Below are 27,006 nucleotides of genomic sequence, written 5' to 3' on the forward strand. Positions count from 1 at the left end.
ACAAACCTCAATCCATCAGTATCAATGAAGAGAAATACCGAGAGCATCAGTTACCCATGGTACTGACCTTTCTTCCATGGCTGTGTTACAGACTTTGTTGGTCTGAGCAGACAGGACTCCTTTCACTCTGGGAAGAGCCAAGACCCATGCTCCTCTTGAGGACACCTTTACTCTCTGATCCAGTCTCCTGCTCCATTGGGTCCCCCTCTTGAGAGAGGACCTGACTCCACCAGGAGAGCTGACTTTGTGGAGGAATCTGTCTCCCATTCCATCTTTTGGTCATGAACTCCCTCCAGGAGTATTGTCGGTACTACCATTGGCTCAGGAATTGGTTTTCTCTTCCTCGTGAGATTCTGAACTGTTGTTTCCTCTTCCAAGACATGCCTTCCCAGTCAGGGCACTTGGGCCAGCTTGGGACCAACCTTCACCTCCTGATCTGCCTGAAAGCAATCGGTACCCCATACCAAGGGGAACTCCCCAAACCCAATTCAATTCATCCTACTGGCTATTCTGGGGGCCATGGGGCCAGAACCATCCCTTGGAGTCATATCAGTCTGCTAGGGAGTCACTCATTCCCTCCCCTCTAAGAGGGCAGCCAGAGCTACCTTCTGATCCAACTGAGGAGGAGGAGTACATGCTGGATCTGGCAGTTCTGTCAGAACCGACATGGTTGTCATGGTCTTCCACAGCTGAGGAGCTGGCACCAATGTTTTCATTTCCTTTCATTGACTATGAGCGATTCCAAAGATGACTTCTCAGAATTGCAGGGAAGCTTCAGATTTCTTTTGAGGAGATTCAGGATCCTCAACACAAGCTCCTGGTCGTCCTCTGGTTCCAGTCGAATATTGCTCTCTGTTAAAGAAGCCATCATAGAGCTCACTAGAATGGTCTGGCATACCCCAGGTACCTGTGCCCCTAATCCCTAAGAGGTCAGAAAACATTACTGTGTCCCAGCCAAAGGGGTGGAGTTTTTGTTCTCTCATCTGCCCCATACTCTTTAGTGGTCCAGGCTGCCATGGAGAGCAACACCAACTGATGTTTGCCCACCTCATCTCTGTTTATTGGAAAGGAAGGACTTTCTTATTTTAGCCTTAAGTTCAGAATAGCCAACAGTCAATCACTAATAGCTAAATACAATTTCCTGAACAAAATTCGTGAACTTTGCTGACAGGGCTTCCACAGCAGGAGAGAGCTCATTTCCAGACTCTCATAGAAGAAGGCAAAATGGTTGAAGAGAAGTCTTGGCAATCAATGGTAGATGCAGCTGATACATCTTCAAGGATGATGGCAACTGCCATTGTAATACACAGGGAATTGTGGCTTCATGCTTCTGGGTTTCCCAGCGAGGTTCAGAACACCATGGAGGACTTATCCTTCGATGACACTCATCTGTGTAACCAGAAGACTGGTGAGTCTTTGCACACCCTGAAGGATTCCATGGCCACACTTCATTTCCTCTGTGTGTGTGTGTGTGTATACACGTCTGCCCTGAAAAAAAATTTCATAGGCCTAGATTGATGAATCAACAGTTCTACCACTGCTATCATAAGAATTGTGACAATATCATAGTCAGCAATGGACTACTGCTGCATGACTTCTCTACTGATGCATCTTTTGGAATGGTGGTCCTTCATTTGGCTCTCCTATCTGCATCCTCCTCCTACTGGAGTACTACTTATCAGTCACCCACAGTGGACTACACATTGGGACCAGCCCTCAAAGAGTACATTACTCACATCTCGAAGAACTCTGTTACTATAAAGTGTGGTCCCTATATGTTTTCCACAACCCACTCTCCTTCCCCTTTTCTTCATATTGTCTTTTTGTTTGTGGCAGAGAAAGAACTGGAGAGGTCCACCCTCCCCTTTATCTTCTTGGTCCGAGGCATAAGGTGAGCAAGGGTGCATGTGTGGGCCAACAGACACTGCTTTCAAAATTCTCCAGCTCCGGGTATATAGGGGACCAAACATTGAAGAGCCTCATTACTATAAGGTAAATACCTTTCTCTTTAAATGTGCCATGGAATTTTTCAAGATTGCAAATGGGAATGCAGTTAACGTAGTGCCAAGGAAAGCTGTTTTCCAGCTGTTGCCCATATAGTCACTACAAATAATTATTATTTAAAATTTATGTGATAGCACCTAGGACCCCAAGTCATGGACCAGGACCCCACTGTGCTAGGTGCTGTACAAACACAGAATAAAAAGAGAGCTCCTGCTTCAAGGTGATTACAAGCTAAGTATAAGACAGGAGGTGGAAACAGATGGGAGTACCAGGAAACACGGAGACAATAAATATCTCCTCATTTGGGAAAATGCCATTCTTACATGGCAAGATGTGAGAAATGTTGGCAAATTCTGACCATTTAATAGTGTCTAAAATGTGCTGTAAACTAATGCATGCCTCTTGTTGACGTACTTTATGGTCTTGAGTAAACTTGGGTGAATTTTTTTATCAACACTTTTTTCAGAAATGAATACAGATTGGACTAAACCGAAACAATTTGACACAAATTTGTGCTGATGTTGCTGAATTGTTTAGGTTTAAAAATCAAACAAACAAAAACTTAAAAAGAATTTTAATTTAAAAAATGCTGAAATGACACATTGCAATTTTTGATTCCAAATGACTTTGTTTTGCAAAGAATTTTAATTTTATTTAGGAAAAATTAGAAAACTCAAAATTTAAAGCTAAGCATGTTACGTTTGGTTGAACAAAACATTGTGTTTGATCCAGAATATTTTTTTTTACTTCTCAGAACTGCTGTCAAATCAAAAAAATAGTTATTTGCACAGCTCTGGTCCCTCGACTGTCCAGGGGAGTGCCAGAAAAGGATACCTTTACCTCAGGAGAACAGCAAGGAAGAGACCTGGGACATAAGTGAAGACCTGGGCTCAGTGGGTGCTCAGCAGTAGTGAAAATCAGGCCAATGATTTTTAACTGTAACTGTGCACATAGGTACTTTGGGACCTGTTGTAAGACCAATTTTTTTTTTTTTTTGAGAGTCAGAAGGGAGGGTTATGTGGCTGGCAAAAAGAAGTGAATCATGTGACAGTCCATCTGGAGGTCTGTTACCGCTTTTCTCCTTATATTCTACCACCTCCTCGCCTTTCTGCATTTTTCCTGCCATTCTGTTCTGTGGGCAATAGCAGCAACTTAATATTATTTACTGTAAGCAGATGCTGAGTTGATTTCAAGACTGCTGCATGAGAAGAGCATGCTGAGTGAAGCTAATTGGGGTTGGCATTCATTCTTTATGTCAAATTGTCTGACCTAAATTTATATATGCAGTGTTGTTGTAGCCATATGGCTCCTAGGCTATTAGAGACAAGGTGAATGAGGTAGTATCTTTTAATGGACTAACTTCTGTTGGTGAGAGAGACAATCTTTTGAGCTTCCACAGAGCTTTTCTTTAGGTCAAAAGCTTGTCTCTTACCCCGCCCACCTTATCTCTCTGACCTAAATTTACCTAAATCTCCCTTGCTGCAATTTAAGCCCATTATTTCTTGTGTCCTCAGTGGATAAGGAACAACTTATCACCCTCCTCTTTATAACAGCCTTTTATATACTTAAACTTTAATAATGTGCCCCTCCTCGGTCTTTTCTCCAGACTAAACACATTTTTTTTTCAATTTTTCCCTGTAGATCAGGTGTTTTTAGACCTTTCATGATCTTAGTTGCTCTGTTTTCTCCAGTTAGTCCACACCTTTCCTGAAGTGTGGTGTACAGAAATGGACACAGTACTCCAGTTGAAGTCTTATCAGTGCTGAGCAGAGTGGAAAAATTACTACTTGTGTCTTGCTTACAACGTTCCTGCTAATGCATCCCAGAATTATTGCTTTTATTTTTGCAACACTACTAGATTGGTGACTCGTATTTAGTTTGTGATCCACCATATCTCCCATATTCTTTTCTGAAATACCCCTTCATAGGCATTTATTTCTCATTTTGTATTTTTGCAACTGATTATTCCTAAATTGAGTACTTTGCATTTGCCTGATGGCATTTCATTCTATTTATTTCAGACAACTTCTCTGGTTTGTCAAGATCATTTTGAATTCTAATTCTGTCCTCCAAAGCACTTTCAATGCCTCCCTGCTTCCTATTGTCCACAAACTTTATAAATGTGTTCTCTATGCCACTATCTAAATCATTTCACACCCAGTCAACATGGATTCACCAAGGGCAAGTCATGTCTGACCAACCTGATTGCCTTCTATGATGAGATAACTGACTCTGTGGATATGGGGAAAGCAGTTGACATGATATATCTTGACTATAGCAAAGCTTTTGATAGGTCTCCCACGGTATTCTTGCCAGCAAGTTAAAAAAAAATTTGGATTGGATGAATGAACTATAAGGTGGATAGAAAGCTGGCTAAATTGTCGGGCTCAACGGGTAGTGATCAACAGCTCGATATCTAGTTGGCAGCCGGTATCAAGTGGAGTGCCCAAGGGGTCGGTCCTGGGGCTGGTTTTGTTCAACATCTTTATTAGTGGTCTGGATGGTGGGATGCATTACACCCTCAGCAAGTTCACAGGTGACTCTAGGTTGGGGGGAGAGGTAGATACACTGGAGTGTAGGGATAGGGTCCAGAGTGACCTAGACAAATTGGAGGATTGGAGGATGGAACTCTGCGGTTCTCAGTGGTGGCAGATGACAGAACAAGAAGCAATGGTCTCAAATTGCAGTGGGGGAGGTCTAGGTTGGATATTAGGAAACACTATTTCACTAGAGGGTAGTGAAGAACTGGAATGGGTTACCTAGAGAGGTGGTGGAATCTCCATCCTTAGAGGTTTTTAAGGCCCGGCTTGAGAAGCCCTGGCTGGGATGATTTAGTTGGTGTTGGTCCTGCTTTGAGGAGTGAGTTGGACTAGATGACCTCCTGAGGTTTCTTCCAACGCTAAGCTTCTATGATTCTATGAAGATATTGAATAGTCTGGAACCCAGGACAGATCTCTGAGGGATCCAATATGCCTTTCCAGCTTGACAGTGAACCATTGATCATTATTCTGAGTGTGTTTTTTCCACCAAGTTGAGCACCAATTTTACAGTAGGTTTATCTGGACTATATTCCTCTAGTTTGCTTATAAGAAGGTCATGTGAGACCGTATCAAAAGTCTTACTAAAGTAAAGATAATCACATCTACTACTTCCCACCAATCCACAATACTTGTTACCCTGTCAAAGAAGGATATTAGGTTGGTTTGCATGATTTGTTCTTGACATATCCCTGTTGATTATTATTTATCACCTTATTGTCTTCTAGATGCTTATAAATTGATTATTTGCTCCATTATGTTTCTGGGTACCAAGTTAAACTGACTGGTCTGTAATTCCCTGGATTGTCCTTATTCCCTTTTTTTATCAATAGGTATTATATTTTCCCTTTTTCAGTCCTCTAGGATCTTTCCCATCCTCCACAAGTTCTCCAAAATAATCACTAATGACTCAGATTTCTTCAGTGATTAAGTATTTTCGGATGTATTTCATCAGGCCCTGCCTACTTGAAGTCATTTAACTTGTCCAAGTAATTCTTAACTTCTCGCCCTATTTGAGACTCAGATCCTTTCTCTATTTATACTGATGTTCATTATATTAGTCATCTGATCACTGGATAACTTTAATTGTGAAAACTGAAACAAGAGGGTATTTAACACTTCAGCCATTGCTGTGTTTTCTGTCGTCTTCCCCCCATTGAGTAATGGGCTTACTGTGTCCTTGGTCTTCCTTTTGCTTCTGACTTATTTGTTTAAAAAAAAAATCTTGTTCCCTTTTGTGTCCCTAACAAATTTAATCTCATTCCGTGCCTTGGCCTTTCTAATTTTGTCCTTACATGTGGTGGTGGTTTTTTTTTTTTTAATTTATCCTTTGTAATTTGACCTGGTTATCACTTTTTGTATGGCTCATTTTTGAGTTTCAGGTTGTAGATCTCCTGGTTAAGACAGGGTGGTATATTACGATGTTTCTTGTCTTTCCTATGTGTTGGGATAGTTTGCTCGTGCTCCCTTGTCATAAATATAAAGGGAAGGGTAAACCCCTTTGAAATCCCTCCTGGCCAGGGGAAAGCTCCTCTCACCTGTAAAGGGTTAAGAAGCTAAAGGTAACCTCACTGGCACCTGACCAAAATAACCAATGAGGAGACAAGATACTTTCAAAAGCTGGGAGGAGGGAGAGAAACAAAGGGTCTGTGTGTCTGTCTATATTCTGTCTTTGCCGGGGATAGCCCAGGAATGGAGTCTTAGAACTTTTAGTAAGTAATCTAGCTAGGTATGTGTTAGATTATGATTTCTTTAAATGGCTGAGAAAAGAACTGTGCTGAATAGAATAACTATTTCTGTCTGTTTATCTTTTTTGTAACTTAAGGTTTTGCCTAGAGGGGTTCTCTATGTTTTGAATCTAATTACCCTGTAAGGTATCTACCATCCTGATTTTACAGGGGGGATTTCTTTATTTCTATTTACTTCTATTTTTATTAAAAGTCTTCTTGTAAGAAAACTGAATGCTTTTTCATTGTTCTCAGATCCAAGGGTTTGGGTCTGTGGTCACCTATGCAAATTGGTGAGGCTTTTTATCCAACATTTCCCAGGAAAGGGGGGGTGCAAGTGTTGGGAGGATTGTTCATGGTTCTTAAGATCCAAGGGTCTGGGTCTGTAGTCACCTAGGCAAATTGATGAGGCTTTTTACCAAACCTTGTCCAGGAAGTGGGGTGCAAGGTTTTGGGAAGTATTTTGGGGGGAAGGACGCGTCCAAACAGCTCTTCCCCAGTAACCAGTATTAGTTTGGTGGTGGTAGCGGCCAATCCAAGGACAAAGGGTGGAATATTTTGTACCTTGGGGAAGTTTTGCCCTAGAGTTCAGAGTGGGGGAGGAACCGTGACATCCCTGAATCATGTCTCTTTTCAGGAAAGTTGGACTTTTTTTTACTCTTTTTTCCCTTAGATTTTCTTCCCACGGGATCTAACTTACGAATTCTGAGTTTGCTAATGTTTCATTTCTTGAAATCCATTGTCTTTATTCTGCCATTTTCCCCTCCTACCATTCTTTAGAATCATGAACTCTATCATTTCATAATCAATTTCACCCAAACTGCCTTCCACCTTCAAATTCTCAACCATTTCCATTCTGTTTGTCAGAATCAAATCTAGGAGAGCCTCTTCCCTAGTAGCGTTCTCCACGTTCCATAATAAAAATGTGTTTCCAGTGCATGCCCAGAATATATTGGATAATCTGTGCTCTACTTTATTGTTTTCCCAACAGATATCTGAGTAGCTGAAGGCTCCCATACCACCAAGTCCTGTGCTTTGGATAATTTTGCTAGTTAGTTTAAAAAGAAACCTCATCCACCTCTTCTTCCTGGTCAGGTGGCCTATAGTAGACCCTTACCATGACATCACCCTTGTTTTTTACCCCTTTTATCCTTACCCAAAGACTCAACAGATCTGCCTCCAACTTCAATCTCCATTTCAGTGCAAGTGTGTACATCTTTGATATACAAAGCAACACCTCCCTTTTTTCTCCTGCTTGTCCTTCCTGAACAAAGTGTACTCTTCTATACCAATATTCCAGTTATGTGGATTATGTGATGATCTATCCGCACAACCATGCATTCATTACCAGGATGTGTCTGTCTCTGCCTGGGCCCCTATCCTGACTGGAAGGACTGATGAGAAACCACCTCTGTCCCAACTCTCTCACCCTCTCTCCTAGAGCCCCCGAGTCACTTCTGATCGGTTCAGGGTCATAACTTGCAGTATCATTAGTGCCCGTGTGGTTGAGCAGCGTGGGGTAGTAGTCAAGGGGACGGATGATCCTCGGCAATCCTTTTTCAATGTCTCCATAATAGGCCCGACATACCTCCAAGATTCCAGGTCAGGCTGGCAGATGGATGCCTCTGTCCCCCTGAGAAAGGAGTCTCAGACCACTACCCCCCTCATTTCCTCTATGGAGTGGTGTCCATAATCCTCCCAGCCTTGGGGGTATGGGTCTTTTCCTCCTACACCTTTAGGAGGAGATTCCTCATCCCTCATTGCCAGGGCAGCATACCAGGTTTTTTTAATCTCTGTGGGCAGTGGATTGGGAGTAGGTGTGGAGCACTGCCTGCTTCCAGAAGTTGCCAGCTTCTTCCTTGTGATGGAGCCATTTCCTCCTCCCCCTGGTGGTGCAACTGCAGTTTTCTCAAACTGGCTTGCTTCCTCAAGCTTCAAGGTCTCCATATGCATATTTTCAATGAGTTCCTGACAATGACAGCTGACATTAGTTCTGGAACTGTTCAGTACTGACCTGCCGAAACCTCTGGCAGAACCTGGGTTTTCTTTGGAGATTTACCACCCAATTGAATAGCCTTCGAATTGCTAATCTCTGAGGATAATCTAAGTAATGGGCTCTCAATTTAGAGATCACCAATAGGTTTCAGATGGTCGTGATCACACTTTATTGCTAGATGCAGGTGTTACAGGTATTATCCCAGCACTTCTTGTAGGGTAATGACATGGAACAAATTGAGAACCATCGACATAGATCATGAGTTTAGGATTTTGTGGATTCCAAGTGGGTTGGGAAAAGGTTAAAATATGAAGGCAAAATTAGAACAGTGAAAATGTTGACATCTATAAATGACTTGGATCCTTTCTTGAATACATTTAAATTCTATATCTCTCTTGGCTTTTAAATCACTATTTCCCTTTTTTCAGGGATGTTGTTTTACTCCTACATCACCAACTTTGATTTCTGTAAAATAAATCAACAAACCTTGGGGAAAATTACTCTTTTTGTGCTGTATTTTTTTGAGTATGACTAATGAAAAAATCAATTTTGACTTCCCAGGAATGCAGAACAGCAGACCCAAAAAGTTTTGAAATAACAGGACTCTTATCTAAAGTGTGTTGGCTCTTCAGAGAATAAAAACAATGTTTAACAATTAAACTTAAACTGGTATACTTGTGAAAGAGAAACAAGCATGTTTTGTGGATGATATGGCAGATAAGGTCATGTGTCTTGTATTCATTTATAACTACAGTATTACTCTATTTCCTGCCCTGCAAATTAAAGAAAGAATTCGAGGGCATATTGCAGGCTGGAACTCCTACAAAAACAATAGGAACAGTTACCTGCAGCTATCCCATCTTTTGTTGTGTTCCCATTACATTCCACAACCTAAGCAGGCAAATATATCGATGGGAGACCTACAAGATTAATCCTTGATGCTTTTGAGTCAGTACAGAATATTAAAGAGCACAATGTAGCTGCAGATACTGTGTTTTTCAGAGGACACATCAAATTTAAGTCCTGAGTAGCTGTAGCCATTTTAAAAAAAAGTGGCTAACTCTTGTGTCCTGGCTAAAATCAAAACTGGGTCAGTACACTATAGTCAGATTTGCTTGCATAGATTATTCTGTTAGATTTGCTAGGAGGCTGATTTACTTGGCCCAGGAAACTGAAGGAATTAAGGTCAGGAGTGGTATTAGAAGTCCAGAAAACCCAAATACTAGAGCTGTATGTAGTCCATGCTGCTTTTTCTTTTTCTTTTCTTTTTTTTTTGAATATTTTTTTAGATTATTCTTCAACTATTCATCTAATAATAATTGCAAGGCCTGGTATTGCTATTCGTTATCATTCAAATAAGGGCAGGTATTACTATGTACCCTGATTACTCTACCTTTCTTTGTCCTTATTCAAATACTAAAACATGGCTGTTATACCTTGTTGTATTCAAAATCTTGGAAAATAAAATAACATGGCTGACATAATTTAAAGGTGATTAATATATACCACTAATATAATAAAGGTCCACCTCCCTTTCACTAACAATGCCAATGGGTTCATGGACATGAGGATGATGGGCAACAGAAGTGCTGATTGGCCTCTGTGATTGCTCTGTATCAAAACAACTCACCTGTTTTTTGGGGCATCTGGATTCAATGGTGAGTTTAGATTCTCCTGGGACTCATTTTGCTTGAGAAAAGGCAAATGATAGAAAAACTAAAAGGATTAAAAAAAAATTCACTTCACCTTGAATGATCCCTTGAAATATGTGTTAACTTCTTATGCTAAACAATCTGTTCTACCTTGTATTTATTTGTGGTGCTCTTGAGTAGGGTGCCCGGACCTGAAGAACATCTCTGTGTAAGCTCAAAAGTTTCTCTCTCACCTTGTCTCTCTAAAAAGAAAAGACATTTAATCTATTTTCACCCTTTCCCAATACTTTATTCTAACTGACTGTTTCTGAGTTTGGGTCACGATTGCCCTGTTTGTTTATTGAGATCTATGCTAGACCTTATTGATATCTATGCTAGGAGCAGATATGTATGGAGAAGAGTAATGCAGTTTTACCATGACTGTTTTCTATAAACACAACTTGTAGCTTTTACAAAAACTCAAATTCCCTCCCCTATCTTGCAAATATCAGCTTCCTAGGGAATCCATAACAAAATACAGTGTGTTCTAAATGTAGAAATAGCAGGGAATGTATTATGGAGACTCACTTCTAAGATGTGCTGTGCTTTCTGAGGAGCACAGCTGGGTTCTCTTCTTTAAACTTTGCCCTTAACAAATGCTGCTAGGTTTATGAGTCATTGCCTTCTCTCAGAAGGTGTTTTTATTTTGTTCTTTTGTCCTCGACTTTCTGATGAATCCTGTGATGGAATCAGACAAGTATGGCCAAAGCACTGAGGAAATGTCTGGTTTATTTATTTTTTTTTGGCTAAGAACACATGTAGAACGCTGGCCAGATTTATAAGCTGCTGGGGGAGGTAAACAAGTTTTATGTTGTAGTATAATAGCTTCTGAAAGTAAATCAAAGTAGGGGCCTGATCCTGCAGCCTTCACTGATGTGATTAGTGTCATCAAGCTAATACGGTTCTTGTGAAGTCTGCAGTCCTGTGAAGCCTGTGACATCCAGCCCTTAGGATTATTACTCTCTATAATACAGTAGTGATACTGGGCCAAATTCTGTCCTCACTGACACTCTCAATATACTTTCACTGAAATCAACATCCAACCAACTGTTCTCAGTCATGGTTGTTGCAGGTTTGATTTCTTTAGTTTATCTCTGTGTTTATATGTATATGTACCAAATAACCATTTTATCAATGCATATACCTCAATCAGGTGCTTGTACTACCAAAATAAGTAGTATGACTTAATAGCTAGCCCAAACACCCAGCTACTAAACATTGCACAGGGCAAGGGCTGCTGAGCATGAACACAAGCATCATATTTTGGCCAAATGATTGCAACTTTATCATAACTTAAACAACCACCACCAGTCCTCAAAGGCAACCTGGTCCAGCAGCCACAAAAGAAAATAACAGCAAGTGTTCCTTTTAAAATGCAAATGAGATCATGCATATTCATTCATAATACAGATTAGGACATGACATTTTCTGCAAATGATGGCCAGATTTCCAGCATGGGAGACCCCACTCCTATCCTCATCCACTCAATTTTAATAGCACGAAGGGGAATCTAACTCTTACAAGCAGGACAAATTGTCCAGATTTGTGAGCCTGTAATTAAATAAATAATAAATTTATAGAACCATGACGAGTTGGGCCCCTGTGTCGTGTAGTTTAGCCAGTACAACACAACCAGTGCAGTTGCCTGAAATGTCAAGTGGAACTTGCTCAGACCAATGAACCATTGACACTGAAATGTAACTGATCCAGCTTATTCTCCATAGCTGTTAATCTCTACAGCTGTGTCTTCACTGAAGAGTGAATTCAATTGATAATTTGAGTGATGCCCCAAATTTGAGTCTTGTCCACACACACAAACCCTTAACGTTGGTGTCATAAATATAAAGGGAAGGGTAAACCCCTTTGAAATCCCTCCTGGCCAGGGGAAAGCTCCTCTCACCTGTAAAGGGTTAAGAAGCTAAAGGTAACCTCGCTGGCACCTGACCAATGAGGAGACAAGATACTTTCAAAAGCTGGGAGGAGGGAGAGAAACAAAGGGTCTGTGTCTGTCTGTAGTCGTCTTGGCCGGGGACAGAACAGGAATGGAGTCTTAGAACTTTTAGTAAGTAATCTAGCTAGGTATGTGTTAGATTATGATTTCTTTAAATGGCTGAGAAAAGAATTGTGCTGAATAGAATAACTATTTCTGTCTGTGTATCTTTTTTGTAACTTAAGGTTTTGCCTAGAGGGGTTCTCTATGTTTTTGAATCTAATTACCCTGTAAGATATCTACCATCCTGATTTTACAGGGGGGATTTCTTTATTTCTATTTACTTCTATTTTTTATTAAAAGTCTTCTTGTAAAACACTGAATGCTTTTTCATTGTTCTCAGATCCAAGGGTTTGGGTCTGTGGTCACCTATGCAAATTGGTGAGGCTTTTTATCCAACATTTCCCAGGAAAGGGGGGGTGCAAGTGTTGGGAGGATTGTTCATTGTTCTTAAGATCCAAGGGTCTGGGTCTGTAGTCACCTAGGCAAATTGGTGAGGCTTGTTACCAAACCTTGTCCAGGAAGTGGGGTGCAAGGTTTTGGGAAGTATTTTGGGGGGAAGGACGCGTCCAAACAGCTCTTCCCCAGTAACCAGTATTAGTTTGGTGGTGGTAGCGGCCAGTCCAAGGTGTAATATTTTGTACCTTGGGGAAGTTTTGACCTAAGCTGGTAAAGATAAGCTTAGGAGGTTTTTCATGCAGGTCCCCACATCTGTACCCTAGAGTTCAGAGTGGGGGAGGAACCGTGACATGGTGGCACAGTGGTGGGATTAACCTGAAATCATTTTGAGATCCAGTTGAGATTTTTTGAACTAGAAATACAGATTTTAAAAAGGAATTTTTAGGAAGTCCAGGAAGCAGCTTTGAAACTGAAAGCAGCTTGGTTTCTCTCTGCTTTGTGGCCAAGCAGAGACAAAAGGGGATTATCTTGTGAATTGCAGGTTTTCTTTGCCTGGAGGCAGGGTACTTAACTCCTGCAGGGAAATTCACAGTCTTCCAACCCAGAGTTTTTTTTTTTCTTTTCTTCCTAAAAGTAAATAGGGGGTGTGTGCTCTACCCATTTGCCTGGAGACAAAGTGGCAGGGTTTTTTTTAGGATTTTGATTTTTTTTTGTTTTACAAGGAGCACAGGTTTGAAAAGAAATTTTTTTTTCTTTGGGCTGGGTAAGCAGGTTTCCAAGTAGTTGGAGTTTTTTTGCTTTAAATTGGGCCCAGAGCAGAGACAAGGGAATTGTCTTTTTCTGTAGGCTGACAATCACTATCAGAGAATAGGTATTCTATTCCAGCACAGCAAAATTTTACAGCCAAGTTTTGTTTGTTTATTTCTAAACCTCGGGTGTAAAGCTAGTTAAAAACAGAGAGGTTAGAATGGCCAAATCCTCGGCTCGACTACAGCTGGAATTAGCCAAATTTCAGGCTGAGGAAAAACAAAGGGAACATGAAAGACAGATAGAACTCATGCGGCTGGAGAAGGAGGTACAGGAGGCTGCCCACAAGAGGGAAATGGAGGCAAGGAAGCATGTGGAGGAGATGGAGAGGATAAAGGCCCAGCAGAATATACCAACAAACCCTAGCAATCCTTCTCCAGGTACCACTTCCCATCCCAGAAAGTTCCCCACCTACAAGGCAGGTGATGATACTGAGGCCTTCTTAGAAAACTTCGAAAGGGCCTGCCTTGGGTACAACATCTCTACTGACCAATACATGGTAGAGCTGAGACCGCAGCTCAGTGGACCCTTAGCTGAGGTGGCAGCTGAAATGCCTAAAGAACATATGAACAAGTATGAACTGTTTAAATCCAAGGCGAGAGTCAGAATGGGGATAACACCCGAGCAGTCTCGTCGGAGGTTCCGAGCCCTAAGGTGGAAACCAGACATGTCATTTACCCGACATGCCTACCACATTGTGAAACATTGGGATGCCTGGATATCAGGAGCAAGTGTTGAATCTCCAGTAAATTTGCCCTTCCTAATGCAAATGGAACAATTCTTAGAGGGTGTTCCTGAGGAAATAGAAAGATACATCCTAGATGGGAAACCCAAAACTGTAATCGAGGCAGGAGAGATTGGAGCCAGATGGGTGGAGGTGGCAGAGAAGTAAATAGAAATAAAGAAATCCCCCCTGTAAAATCAGGATGGTAGATATCTTACAGGGTAATTAGATTCAAAAACATAGAGAACCCCTCTAGGCAAAACCTTAAGTTACAAAAAAGATACACAGACAGAAATAGTTATTCTATTCAGCACAATTCTTTTCTCAGCCATTTAAAGAAATCATAATCTAACACATACCTAGCTAGATTACTTACTAAAAGTTCTAAGACTCCATTCCTGTTCTGTCCCCGGCCAAGACGACTACAGACAGACACAGACCCTTTGTTTCTCTCCCTCCTCCCAGCTTTTGAAAGTATCTTGTCTCCTCATTGGTCAGGTGCCAGCGAGGTTACCTTTAGCTTCTTAACCCTTTACAGGTGAGAGGAGCTTTCCCCTGGCCAGGAGGGATTTCAAAGGGGTTTACCCTTCCCTTTATATTTATGACACGCCATTCCTGGGCAGACCACCTGGAACATCTACAAAAAGTCCTTGAGCGCATAAGGGAGGCAGGACTAACTGTTAAGGCTAAGAAGTGTCAAATAGGCCTAAACAGAGTGACTTACCTTGGACACCAGGTGGGTCAAGGAACTATCAGCCCCCTACAGGCCAAAGTGGATGCTATCCAAAAGTGGCCTGTCCCAAAGTCAAAGAAACAGGTTCAATCCTTCTTAGGCTTGGCCGGTTATTACAGACGATTTGTACCGCACTACAGCCAAATCGCTGCCCCACTGACGGACCTAACCAAAAAGAAACAGCCAAATGCTGTTCAGTGGACTGGAAAGTGTCAGAAGGCCTTTAACAAGCTTAAAGCGACACTCATGTCTGACCCTGTACTAAGGGCCCCAGACTTTGACAAACCGTTCCTAGTAACCACAGATGCATCCGAGCGTGGTGTGGGAGCAGTTTTAATGCAGAAAGGACCTGATCAAGAATTCCACCCTGTAGTGTTTCTCAGCAAAAAACTGTCTGAGAGGGAAAGCAACTGGTCAGTCACTGAAAAAGAATGTTATGCCATTGTCTACGCTCTGGAAAAGCTACGCCCATATGTTTGGGGACGGCGTTTCCACCTGCAAACCGACCATGCTGCACTAAAGTGGCTTCACACCGTCAAAGAAACTAACAAAAAACTTCTTCGGTGGAGTTTAGCTCTCCAAGATTTTGATTTCGACATCCAACACATCTCAGGAGCTTCTAACAAAGTGGCTGATGCACTCTCCCGTGAAAGTTTCCCAGAATCAACTGGTTAAAATCGTCCTTGAGATGTGGAAAATATTGTTAGTCTTTATGTACTTGGTAGTATATTTAGAGATGCATGTGTCTTATTAACTCTGTTTTCCTAGAGCTCCAGGAAGAAATCCCAGCCAGTGTTTCACCCTAGCTGAGATTTGGGGGGCGTGTCATAAATATAAAGGGAAGGGTAAACCCCTTTGAAATCCCTCCTGGCCAGGGGAAAGCTCCTCTCACCTGTAAAGGGTTAAGAAGCTAAAGGTAACCTCGCTGGCACCTGACCAATGAGGAGACAAGATACTTTCAAAAGCTGGGAGGAGGGAGAGAAACAAAGGGTCTGTGTCTGTCTGTAGTCGTCTTGGCCGGGGACAGAACAGGAATGGAGTCTTAGAACTTTTAGTAAGTAATCTAGCTAGGTATGTGTTAGATTATGATTTCTTTAAATGGCTGAGAAAAGAATTGTGCTGAATAGAATAACTATTTCTGTCTGTGTATCTTTTTTGTAACTTAAGGTTTTGCCTAGAGGGGTTCTCTATGTTTTTGAATCTAATTACCCTGTAAGATATCTACCATCCTGATTTTACAGGGGGGATTTCTTTATTTCTATTTACTTCTATTTTTTATTAAAAGTCTTCTTGTAAAACACTGAATGCTTTTTCATTGTTCTCAGATCCAAGGGTTTGGGTCTGTGGTCACCTATGCAAATTGGTGAGGCTTTTTATCCAACATTTCCCAGGAAAGGGGGGGTGCAAGTGTTGGGAGGATTGTTCATTGTCCTTAAGATCCAAGGGTCTGGGTCTGTAGTCACCTAGGCAAATTGGTGAGGCTTGTTACCAAACCTTGTCCAGGAAGTGGGGTGCAAGGTTTTGGGAAGTATTTTGGGGGGAAGGACGCGTCCAAACAGCTCTTCCCCAGTAACCAGTATTAGTTTGGTGGTGGTAGCGGCCAGTCCAAGGTGTAATATTTTGTACCTTGGGGAAGTTTTGACCTAAGCTGGTAAAGATAAGCTTAGGAGGTTTTTCATGCAGGTCCCCACATCTGTACCCTAGAGTTCAGAGTGGGGGAGGAACCGTGACAGTTGGTGTCATGGTGCTTTTAACTTGAGTTTGCAGACCCAAGGGGCGGGGAGTTGTATAGGCTAAAACTCAAGTGAGTACAATGTGCCAGCTGCTACCACAGCCATGCTGTAGTCTGAATGCAGACTAGCTCCCACCTGAATGCTCCAATGCCTTCCCACAATTCCCTTGTGTGCCCAGAAAGGACAGAAGTTCTCCTGCAGTTCAGTAGGAATGAATTCACAGAGCATCTCAATTAACTGCAGCACAGAGAAACATGGGATGTGGCCCCAGAAGTCTTAGCACCACACATGAGTGAGTGAAATCTCAGTGTATATACAGCAGCTGTAGTGTTATTTTGGTGTGGCCTCTCTCACTAAAGCGAGGCTAACTTGAGAGGAGTAACTCAAGTATAATTAATCCTGCAGTGCAGACATACCCTCAGGGAGTGAGTGTGGGATACACACAACCTCTAGGGGAGTAGGAGAGAGAGGCCTACTTCTGTCCAGTATTGTCTTCATGGGCAATACGCCACCAGCCAATCCAAACTCACAGGTGCTTGGATTGACCAATGGCAGCCCCGCTAATGAGGGAGGGCTGCCAGTGACAGGCCTGTCCCCCATGTCATGTCATGTCACCAGCTGGATTGCCTAGTGCCTGCTTTATTCTTGTTCTGAAATGTTAGTGTGGCATGTAGGGCCTAGCTTAAAAACACATGAGGTGCTGTCCAATAGAGAGGTACCTGGGGCATTCACAGTGATCGCCCCAAAACACTTGCCAGTAGTCTTAATAAGTATGTGACATATCTTCAATATTGGCAATATTCCCTACAGTACTGCAAATACTGATGTCATACGTCGGGCCTCGGTAACAGCACAATTGGCAAGGTAGCTACTCTACTTTTGGTTAATGCTCGTTTAACTAACTACCCTGTGATACTTCTGGCCTAAATTGTCCCGAGTGATTAATGAGTATGGGTGCCTCTATTTTTTGAGTGCCCAACTTTAAGCACCTTATTTTCAAAGGACTGGTGTTCATCATCTTTGAAAACTGGGTTTCTGTAAGGATAAGTCAGGTGTAGCACCCAAAATCATTGGTCACTTTTGAATATTTATTCTTTTTCTTCAAGCTGTGTGACTTCAGCTCTTCTCTGGGTCGATCGTTTGCGCTATTGGTGCACACCATGGAAGTACCTTTGACAAACTTAACTTTTATGTCAGTCCTGCCAAGGGCTTTATCAAGAGTAAAATGAGGGTGGGGGCCATTTTTGATACAGTTTTAGAAAACTAGGTAAGGTACAAATTACATTAGCTCTGCCAGAGAGTAACACTGAGTTTACCTTCACTGCTTCTGAATTTTACTGGAAATCATTATGACATAACACTGAATTGACTAATGCATTACTTTCCTTACTTTGGGGGTATATATTAAAAAATGCAGTTTGGCAATTATTTTATTTATATATAATATAAATGGCATAGCTGCAGCTCTTGTCAGTCTGGAATCAATGTCTGCAGTGCATATTTTCCAGTGGAGGAAAAAATCTCAGAGTGCATTTTGGAAAATGAGAGCGCTTGAGAGGGGCAGGCATTAAGAGAAGCAAAAATAGTGTTTAAATCATCAGTGAAATAAAAAGCCAGTCACCTGGAAAATGTACAGCCAGGAGTTGGCAAACAAACTTATCCAATAGCTACAGTATAATACTTTCTCCTGATTCAAAAATATATCACATCAGAATCTTGACCTGCCTTGCATGGATGTATTGGAGTGGGTGGGAGGCACTTAGCACACCTTTGGGCACGATACAAATGAACATAAGAGTCTGAAGACAGAGAGTCTCCCCTATTGCAGAAGCTGGACAGAATTCCAAATGAGCCCCTCTCATAGGTGCTGGAACTAGGGGTTTGGGGTGCTGCTGTTCCCCCTGGCTTGAAGTGGTTTTCATCATATACAGGGTTTACAGTTTGGTTCACTGGCTCTCAGCAACCCCCACTATACAAATTGTTCCAGCAGCCTTGGCCCCTTTGGGTGCTAAATGGAAAGCCTGCCGATGCACCAGCTACTACTCTGTGGCACCAGAATGTCACGCACACTTTCCCACCTCCCCTGTTATGTACAGTAGACAGCTATCTATGCTCAGACTGATGCTCATGAGCCATCCTTCTCTGCACTTACACAGTGGTCTTAGATAGAAGAGCAGCGTGTATGTGTGAAGTAAACCAATCTGTTGGCCATCTTTGTGTCATTCTATACCTTGGGGGAGCATCCTGGAACCCCCATATTCCTCATTTTTAAATCATCGTGATCATACATATAAAGCATGCCTTGGATAAGATATCAGGTGAAAGGTTATGATCTCCTGAAAGTAATTTTTCTGTCCATATATGTATATCATAAATGTATATGAAGTTGAGAATTGTGTTGTATGGTTGTCACTAAAACAAGCTGTAAGTTGGGGAATCAGCCAGATATTAGCTCCCCAGAGGCAACAGCAAGGAAAGTAACCAACACCCAGGCAGGGTTTCAATCAGCCCATCAACAACCATTGCCCAGCAAGGGAGCTATAATGCAATGACTCACCTACATGACGCCACTCCAGGGGAATTGTCCAACCTTGCCTGGAGACTCAGCAATGCACCCAGACATGCCTGGACTTGTGTTTTCCAAGCACATGGACTGAGGGTATAAAACAGACAGAGTGGAAACATACTGGGCCCTTACCCTGCCCCCACCTAGGCTGCAAGCAACTAAGATACTGAGAAGAAGACAAGACTCCAACAGAGGAGATTGGCCCAGGTTTAAGGAACAAACTTGTATATTAAGGACTGCAATGTTCAGTGGGGTGAGAAAAACTGCTTAATCTAGAGGTTGCCCAGTCTAATAGGGTTGAGAGTTTAGACTGCGTGCTTATATTTTCTTTTCTTTTGGTAATGCACTGATTTTTTGCCTAACACTTAATATCACTTAAATTTAAACCTTTGTAGTCAATACATTTGTTTAAATGTTTGTCTTTACCAGTGAGTTTGCCTGAAGTGTTTGGTTATCTGCTCAGGTTTGCAAAGGCTGGTGTAGGCCCGCTTTCCGTTGATGAAGTGGTGAACCAATTAATAAATCTGCACTGCTCGGCTTGAGCAATGCAAGACGATGTCTTGAAGCACAGTGCTGGGTGCTGGGGGGATTTGGCTGGTGCCTTTCTCTGGGTGATTCATGAGTGGCTTTGGGAGCATTCATGCAATCTAGCTGGATGTGGGGCTCACATGCTGTTGTGTTGAGTGATCACAGCTTCTGGAGGGGTTTGCTGCCGGTCACTAGCAAGGCATTGTGAGAGACAACCCAGGGTGAAGAGAGCTAAGGGGGCACAGCGGTCCCACAGTCCCAGGCTGCACCCTGGGGATCCCGTCACAGTCTTTTTTGTGACATCTGTGATACAGACTAATTTTCCTGCCCCAAAGAGCTTATGTGGTAATCCCTACCATTCATTATTTCTGGAGTTAGTTCTGTTCCCTGTGAAACCTCCCTTCCTTGTCTTTGATAAGTGCCTTGGTGGGAGAGGGCACAGGGGATGGGAGCCAGCGAACTCTGTATCACTGTGGTGTTTTGGCTGGAGACTGAATTTTTAGTCAGTTCTCCATTTAGAGAGCTGTTGTGTGCTGTGTCTGGATACCTTCCATTCTCTAAAATGGGTGTAACAACATCTCTCTTTCCTCCCAGGAATATTGTGAGAGCTTGGAAAGCACTGCGAGGTTCTAGGCTGAAAAGACACTATGTACATTTCAATGATTATGATATTACCTAATTTAGCATTATTGCTGCATCCTCAGGCCGTCTTTGTTTTTTATGACTCACAATCACAACTTGGATAGGGCTCTTATCAATAAAAAGCCTGAACAGAGTCCATTGAAGTTGGTATAAAGATTCCCATTGAGTTCCCTGGGTGACGGATGAAGCCCAAAGTGCTGAAGCAAGGTGTAGTAACTTAAGTGAATTTGTTTTTAAGCAAACTGTTCAGCATGTTTAAAATACCTGTTTGTGTGTCATTTAGGTGATGACCTGAAAAGATCATGTCTGAGGTACAGGGAACGGTCGAGTTTTCTGTGGAACTTCACAAATTCCATAATGTGGATCTCTTCCAGAGAGGGTGAGTTTGGAGCTTCCATTAGTTTTTAGCTGATTGGATAATGCCCATTTATGGAAAAGACGTAGACTCTGAAATAAATTGCTTCCTGCTAATGCAGTTATACTTCATGTAATCTGCGGGTGGGGGGTAACATTAGTCTTTCCTCACAGTCAAGGAAGCTGGAAGCATGTTGTTTCCACTTATCTGCAAAGTCTGACTGTCTGAATTATTAAAACAATGTGTTTATAAAACTAGATCAAATGGATTTAACCAGCTGCTTAAGCTTAGGCACAGTGACTGGTTTAACTCTCCTGGGTTAGCTCTGATTTTCCAACATGAATGACAGTTGTGCTCCGTGACTTTTCCTTCCTGTTCCATGTTAAATAATGCCCACTTTGGGGTCATAAATGTAATTGCTCTATTTTCCTAAAATGGGCTTTAATGGGATTCTACTAATTCACATTTAGAATTGGAGCACTGAGTATTTGCTATTAACCCCTATGTATTAAAAGACCACTGTGGTTTTAAAATCAGTGCTTCAGAACAAGGGCAACTTCCAGTAAACTTATTTAACTTTTCCCTGGCCTTTGCCTGGTGGTAAAGGCATAACAAATATGTGGCTACTAAATGGTGGTAGCCTCGTCTAAAGACTGCATGGTGACTGTGCTTAGATCACAGGTGTATTCTGTGATTTCTTTCATCAGAGCAAGGGACCTATATTGTAGGTCTGCTCAAGGATACCAGTGGAACTGGATAGGTTCAGACAGCTCTGAGAGTGTGCACTTCGTTGCTAATTGACTATTCTATTGCGAGTCTGCTGGGATATTTATTTTTTGTCAGTGAGTTTTGATATACTGACAGAAATGCCCTCTTCCTGGCTGCACCTCCCTTGGTCCGTGGATGGCAGATGACTTGGCTATGCAGGTAACTGATAGTGCTACCTGAACTGTGAAACTCTTCCAGGTGTGGGATAGTTTAGCTAATCAGAGCTGCCTCCACTGGAAAATGGAATATAATTTTTCTTACTATGATGAAATGTTCAGTGAACCCATGAAAAATTGTTCCCATGAAGTCCCTGAAAGGGCCAAGGAAACATGAAGGCCATATGATCTATAGCAGTAGGTGTTGATTAAAACTAAAACACAAATCACACTTGGATAGATACCTATTTTAAATGTGAACCAAGAATACACTTTTTTTTCTGCCAAGTTATGCACTCTTGAGAAATGAGGACGAGATAGGCACCAGTTGAGTAGAATCCTAGACTATTAGGGTTGGAAGGGACCTCAGAAGGTCATCTAGTCCAATCCCCTGCTCAAAGCAGGACCAACCCCAACTAAACCATCCCAGCCAGGGCTTTGTCAAGCTGGGCCTTAAAAACCTCTAAGGATGGAGATTCCACCACCTCCCTAGGTAACCCATTCCCAATGCTTTACCACCCTCCTAGTGAAATAGCGTTTCCTACTATCCAGCCTAGACATCCCCCAGTGGCATAGCCAGGTGGAGCGAACAGGGGGAGCAGACATAAAAAAAGGTGCCACCCACTTGTACTCAGCCAGCGGCGCTCCAGGTCTTCGGCAGCACTTCGGCGGCGGGTCCTTCACTTGCGCCGGGTCTTCGGCAGCACGAAATGCTGCTGAAGAATTAAAAGGGTGTCACTTGTGCTCAGTGGGAGAGTGGCTGCTGCCCCGCTCCCCCCCAGCTATGCTACTGCCTCCCCCACTGCAACTTGAGACCATTGCTCCTTGTTCTGTCATCTGCCACCACTGGGAACAGCCCAGCTCCATCCTCTTTGGAACCCCCCTTCAGGTAGTTGAAGGCTTCTATCAAATCCCCCCCTCACTCTTCTCTTCTGCAGACTAAACAACCCCAGTTCCCTCAGCCTAGCTCCATGGAACTTAGAGCAGCTGCATCTCTTCATCCTATTCATGGCCCAGAGAACAATGTTTAGAGCCCCGATTCTTGAAAACAGCCTTGACTATACCAAATATAACTATTAGAAAGAGAGCACACATGCCTTTTAATCAAGGGACTTAGTTCAACTTGATCACAAAATGGTTTAATCTTCAAGGAGTTTACTGGGTTCTGCACATTTTAGCTCTGTCTGCCATCTAAATACTAAGATAGGTGAGCTTGAATGCCTGGCATTAGATAATGGTGATATAATAGGCATCACAGCAACCTGGTGGAATGATGATAATCAATGGGACATGGTAATTCTGGGGTACAAAATATATAGGAATGACAGAGCAGTCATGCTAGTGAGGGAGTAGCACTATATGCGAAAGAAAGCATACAGTCAAATATAGGAAAAATCTTTATTAAATCAAACTGTACCATAGAATCTCTATGGATAGAAATTCCATGCTTGAATACTAAGAATATAACAGTAGGAATGTACTACTCACCGTCTGACCAGTATGGTGACAATGATTGTAAAATGCTCAAAGTTTAGAGACGCTACGAAGACAGAAAACCCAAGAATGAGGGATTTCAGCTATCCCTCTGTTGGCTCAGTACATATTGCCTCAGGATATTATGCAGAGATAAATTTCTAGACACCATTAATGACTGCTTCGTAGAGCAGCTAGACCTGGAACTCCCAAGGGGAGTGGTAATTCTTGATTTAGTCCTAAGTGGAGCACAAGATAGGTGAGGTGAATATAGCTGAACCACCAGGTAATAGAGACCATAATGTAATTAAATTTAACATAGTTGTAGTGGGGAAAACACCAAAGAAATCCACCACAGTAGTATTTATCTTCAAAAAGGGGAACCACACAGAATGAAGAAGCTAGTTAAATGGAAATTAAAAAGAATAGGCACAAGAGAGAAATGCATGCAAGCTACATAGAAACTATTTAAAAACACCATAATAGAGGCTCAGACTAAGTTTATACCTTGAAGGAAAAAAACAGAAGACCAAAAAAAACAAAAAACAAAACAAAAACAACCCACCATAGTTAAACAGCAGAGTAAAAGAGGCAGTTAGAGGCAAAAATACATCATTTGAAAACTGGAAGTCAAACCCTAGTGAGGAAAAGTGAAAGGACCATAAACTCTAGCAAGTCAAGTATAAAAGTATAATTAGGCAGGCCAAAAAAGAACTTCAAGAACAACTATCAGAAGACAGAAAAGCAAACAGAAAAAAAATTAAATACATCAGTAGCAGGAATTGAGCCAAACAATCCATGGGGCCACTGGACAATCAAGGTGCTAAAGGGTTACTCAAGGAACACAGAGCTCATGCAAAGAATTCATTTAGCTTCTCTGCATCAGTCTTCACCACAGAAGATGTGAGGGAGTTTCCCACAGCCATTCTTTTTGGGTGAAGTACCTGAGGTGCTGTCCCAGATTGAGGTGTCATAGAGGACGTCTGGGAACAACTTCATAAATTAAAAAGTAATAAGTCACCAGGACCAGATTGTATTCACCTAAGAGTTCTGAAGGAACGCAAATATGAAATTGCAGAACTACTGACTGTGGTATGTAACCTATCACTTAAATCAGCCTCTGTACCAGATGACTGGAGGGTAGATAATGTTATGCCTATTTATTTTTTAAAAAGGATCAAGAGGCAATCCTGGCAATTACAGGCCAGTGACACTAACTTCAATACCAGGTAAATTGGTTGAAACTATAGCAAAGAACAGAATTATCAGATATGTAGGTGGACACCATATATTATGGAAAAGTCAACACGACTTTTGCCTCACCAATCTATTAAAATTCTTTGAGTGGGTCCACAAACGTGGGCACGGGCAATCCCAGTTGATACAGTGTATGTGGACTTTCAGAAAGCCCTTGACAAAGTCCCACACCAAAGGCTCTTAAGCAAAATAAGCAGTCCTGGGGTAAGAGGAAGGTCCTCTCATGGATCAATAGCTGGTTAAAAGATAGGAAACAAAGGATAAGAATAAATGGTCAGTTTTCACAATGGAGAGAGGTAGATAGCAGGGTCCCCCATGGATCTGTACTGGTACCAGTTCCATTCAACATACAGTAGAACCTCAGATTTATGAACACAAGAGTTACAAACTGACCAGTAAACCACACACCTCATTTAGAACCAGAAGTACACAATGAGGCAGCTGCAGAGCCCCCCCCCAAAAAAAGTGTGTGTGGGGGGGCAAATATAGTACAGGACTGTGTTAAATGTAAACTACTAAAAATAAAGTAAAAAAAAAGATTTTACAAGGTAAGGAAACAGTTTCTGTGATTGTTTCATTTAAATTAAGATGGTTAAAAGAAGCATTTTTCTTCTCCATAGTAAAATATCAAAGCTGTATTTAATCAATGTTCAGCTGTAAACTTTTGAAAGAACAACCATAATGTTTTGTTCACAGTTCCAAACATTTCAGAGTTATGAACTACCTCCGTTCCTGAGGCATTCATAACTCTGAGGTGCTAATGTATTAATAAATAATGTGGACAAGAGAGTGAAGAGGGAGATGGCAAGGTTTGCAGCCAAAAAAAAATTCTCAAGCTAGTTAAGTCAAAAGCTGATCGCAAAGAGTTACAAAGGGATCTCACTAAACTGGACGACTGGGCAACAAAATGGCAAATGAAAGTCAATGTTAAGTGCAAACTAATGCACACTGGAAAATATAATCCCAACTATGAATACAAAATAATGGAGTCTAAATTAGCTGTTACCATTCAAGAAAGAGATATTGGAGTCATTGTGGATAGTTTTCTGAAAACATCTGATTCATATGCAGTGGCAGTGAAAAAAGCTAACAGAATGTTAGGAACCATCAGGCAAGGGATAGGGAATAAGACAGAAAATATAATGCCACTAAATAAATCCATGGTACGCCCACACTTTTAATACTGAGTGCAGTTGTGGTCACCACATCTCAAAAAAGATGTATTGGAATTGGAAAGGTTACAGAGAAGGGAAGAAAAATGATTAGGGGTATGGAACAACTTTCATGTGAGGAGAGATTAAAAAGACTGGGAATTTTCATTTTAGAAAAGAGATGACTAAGGGGAGGATATGAGAGAGGTCTATTACACCATGAGTGGTGTGGAGAAAGTGAATAAGGAAGTATTGTTTACTCCTTCACATAACACAAGAACCCATGGTCACCCAATGATATTAATAGGCAGCAGGTTTAAAACAAACATAAAGAAGTACTTGCTCACACAAGACATAATCAATCTCTGGAACTTGTTGCCAAGGCATCCTATGAAGGCCAAAAGTATGAGTGGGATCAGAAAAGACTCAGATAAATTCATGGAGGTTAGATCCATCAATGGGCATTAGCCAAGATGTTCAGGGATACAGCCCCATGCTCTGGGCATCCCTAAACTATCCATGTCCAGAAGCTCAGACTGGATGACAGGAGATGGATCACTCCATAATTGCCATGTTCTGTTCTTTCCCGCTGAAGCATCTGGCACTGGTCGCTGTTAGAAGATAGGATACTGGGCTAGATGAACCATTTGTCTGGCCCAGTATGGCCGTTCTTTTGTTCTTATGGTTTTCTAAAGGGCTGAGTGTTGGTCCAACTCTCCTCTGAAAGTCATTGACTTCAATGTGAGCAGAGTTAGGCCAACAGTGAGTGCTTTAGAAACAACAGCTTAAATAAATAAAAATAATTTCCAAAGGACAAAACAAGAGATTTCTGGTAGGCCTTCCCCACAAAAGCCCAAAGGCATTTGTTAATAATCAAATTCCATTAATTCGTTGAAATTGTCTGTTCCCTAAATAAATAGTTAACATTCAAAACTATGTTAAGTGGCCTGGATGATCAAGAATGTTTAAATAGAAAACAATCAGAATTCTTTGTGTTTTCCAGGCCTGTGTACTGGGGACCAGTCATCAATAGGTTACATGTTTCAAGTTGTTTTTTTCTTGGAGAGATATGTGCAATTAATACTAATGTTCTCTTACTCAAAGGCACCAGTGTAAGTGTCAGTATTTATAGACATGAATGGTCAATTGTTGATTTGTAGAAAATATTATTGTGGGGAGAAAAACGCTTTTTGTTGAAACAAGAGACTAATGCTGATGTTTGATGCTGGAATTCTAAAGGCTGAGTAATGGGTAATAAGTAATGCAATTTCTAGAAGGAAAAGCAGTTTTTAGTTTCTCCATCTGAGTTCTCTCCATCATGTGCTGCTTAATGACTGGTGACAGATATTTCTCTTGTAAAATTAGCTAGCCAATTCTGATCATCTTTAATAGACTAGGAAATAAAATTATCCCTGTCTGCTAGAGATCAATTAATTGATTTGTCTGGTTCTGTCAGAAGCAATCCTTCTGCACCTTTATTCTTGAACTGTTTTAAGACCTATTTGATGGATTTCCATACTTAAAAAAACCCCTGATACTGGCATACGCACAGTATAAATAACTCTCTGAGTGACTGAGGGGAAAACAAAGTTCATAGGAAAGGTTAGCAGATGCCTTGATAATACTGGAATTCTGACTCTGATGTATTTTTAAAACACAGTGAACGTGAAAGAAATGAATCAGGGCAAATGATTGAATTAATTCACAATTAGTCCCTTGACTTCTAGAATTGAAGGCCAACATCTGAGAAACCAAGAGAAGCATTATGAT

At 41.6% G+C, this 27,006-nt stretch overlaps 1 protein-coding gene across 1 annotated transcript in view; it reads left to right on the forward strand.

The window, feature by feature from the left end:
• FAM135B (family with sequence similarity 135 member B) overlaps positions 1-27,006 on the forward strand; it is a 322,054-nt gene that overhangs the window by 75,842 nt on the left and 219,206 nt on the right. The window contains exon 2 of the mRNA XM_073330058.2: positions 20,361-20,456. Coding sequence (XP_073186159.2) covers positions 20,380-20,456 — 77 coding nt within the window. The 5' untranslated portion in view covers positions 20,361-20,379. The remainder of the gene's footprint in view (positions 1-20,360; positions 20,457-27,006) is intronic.

Source organism: Lepidochelys kempii, chromosome 2, assembly GCF_965140285.1.
Source record: "Lepidochelys kempii isolate rLepKem1 chromosome 2, rLepKem1.hap1, whole genome shotgun sequence".
Taxonomy (NCBI): Eukaryota; Metazoa; Chordata; order Testudines; family Cheloniidae; genus Lepidochelys; species Lepidochelys kempii.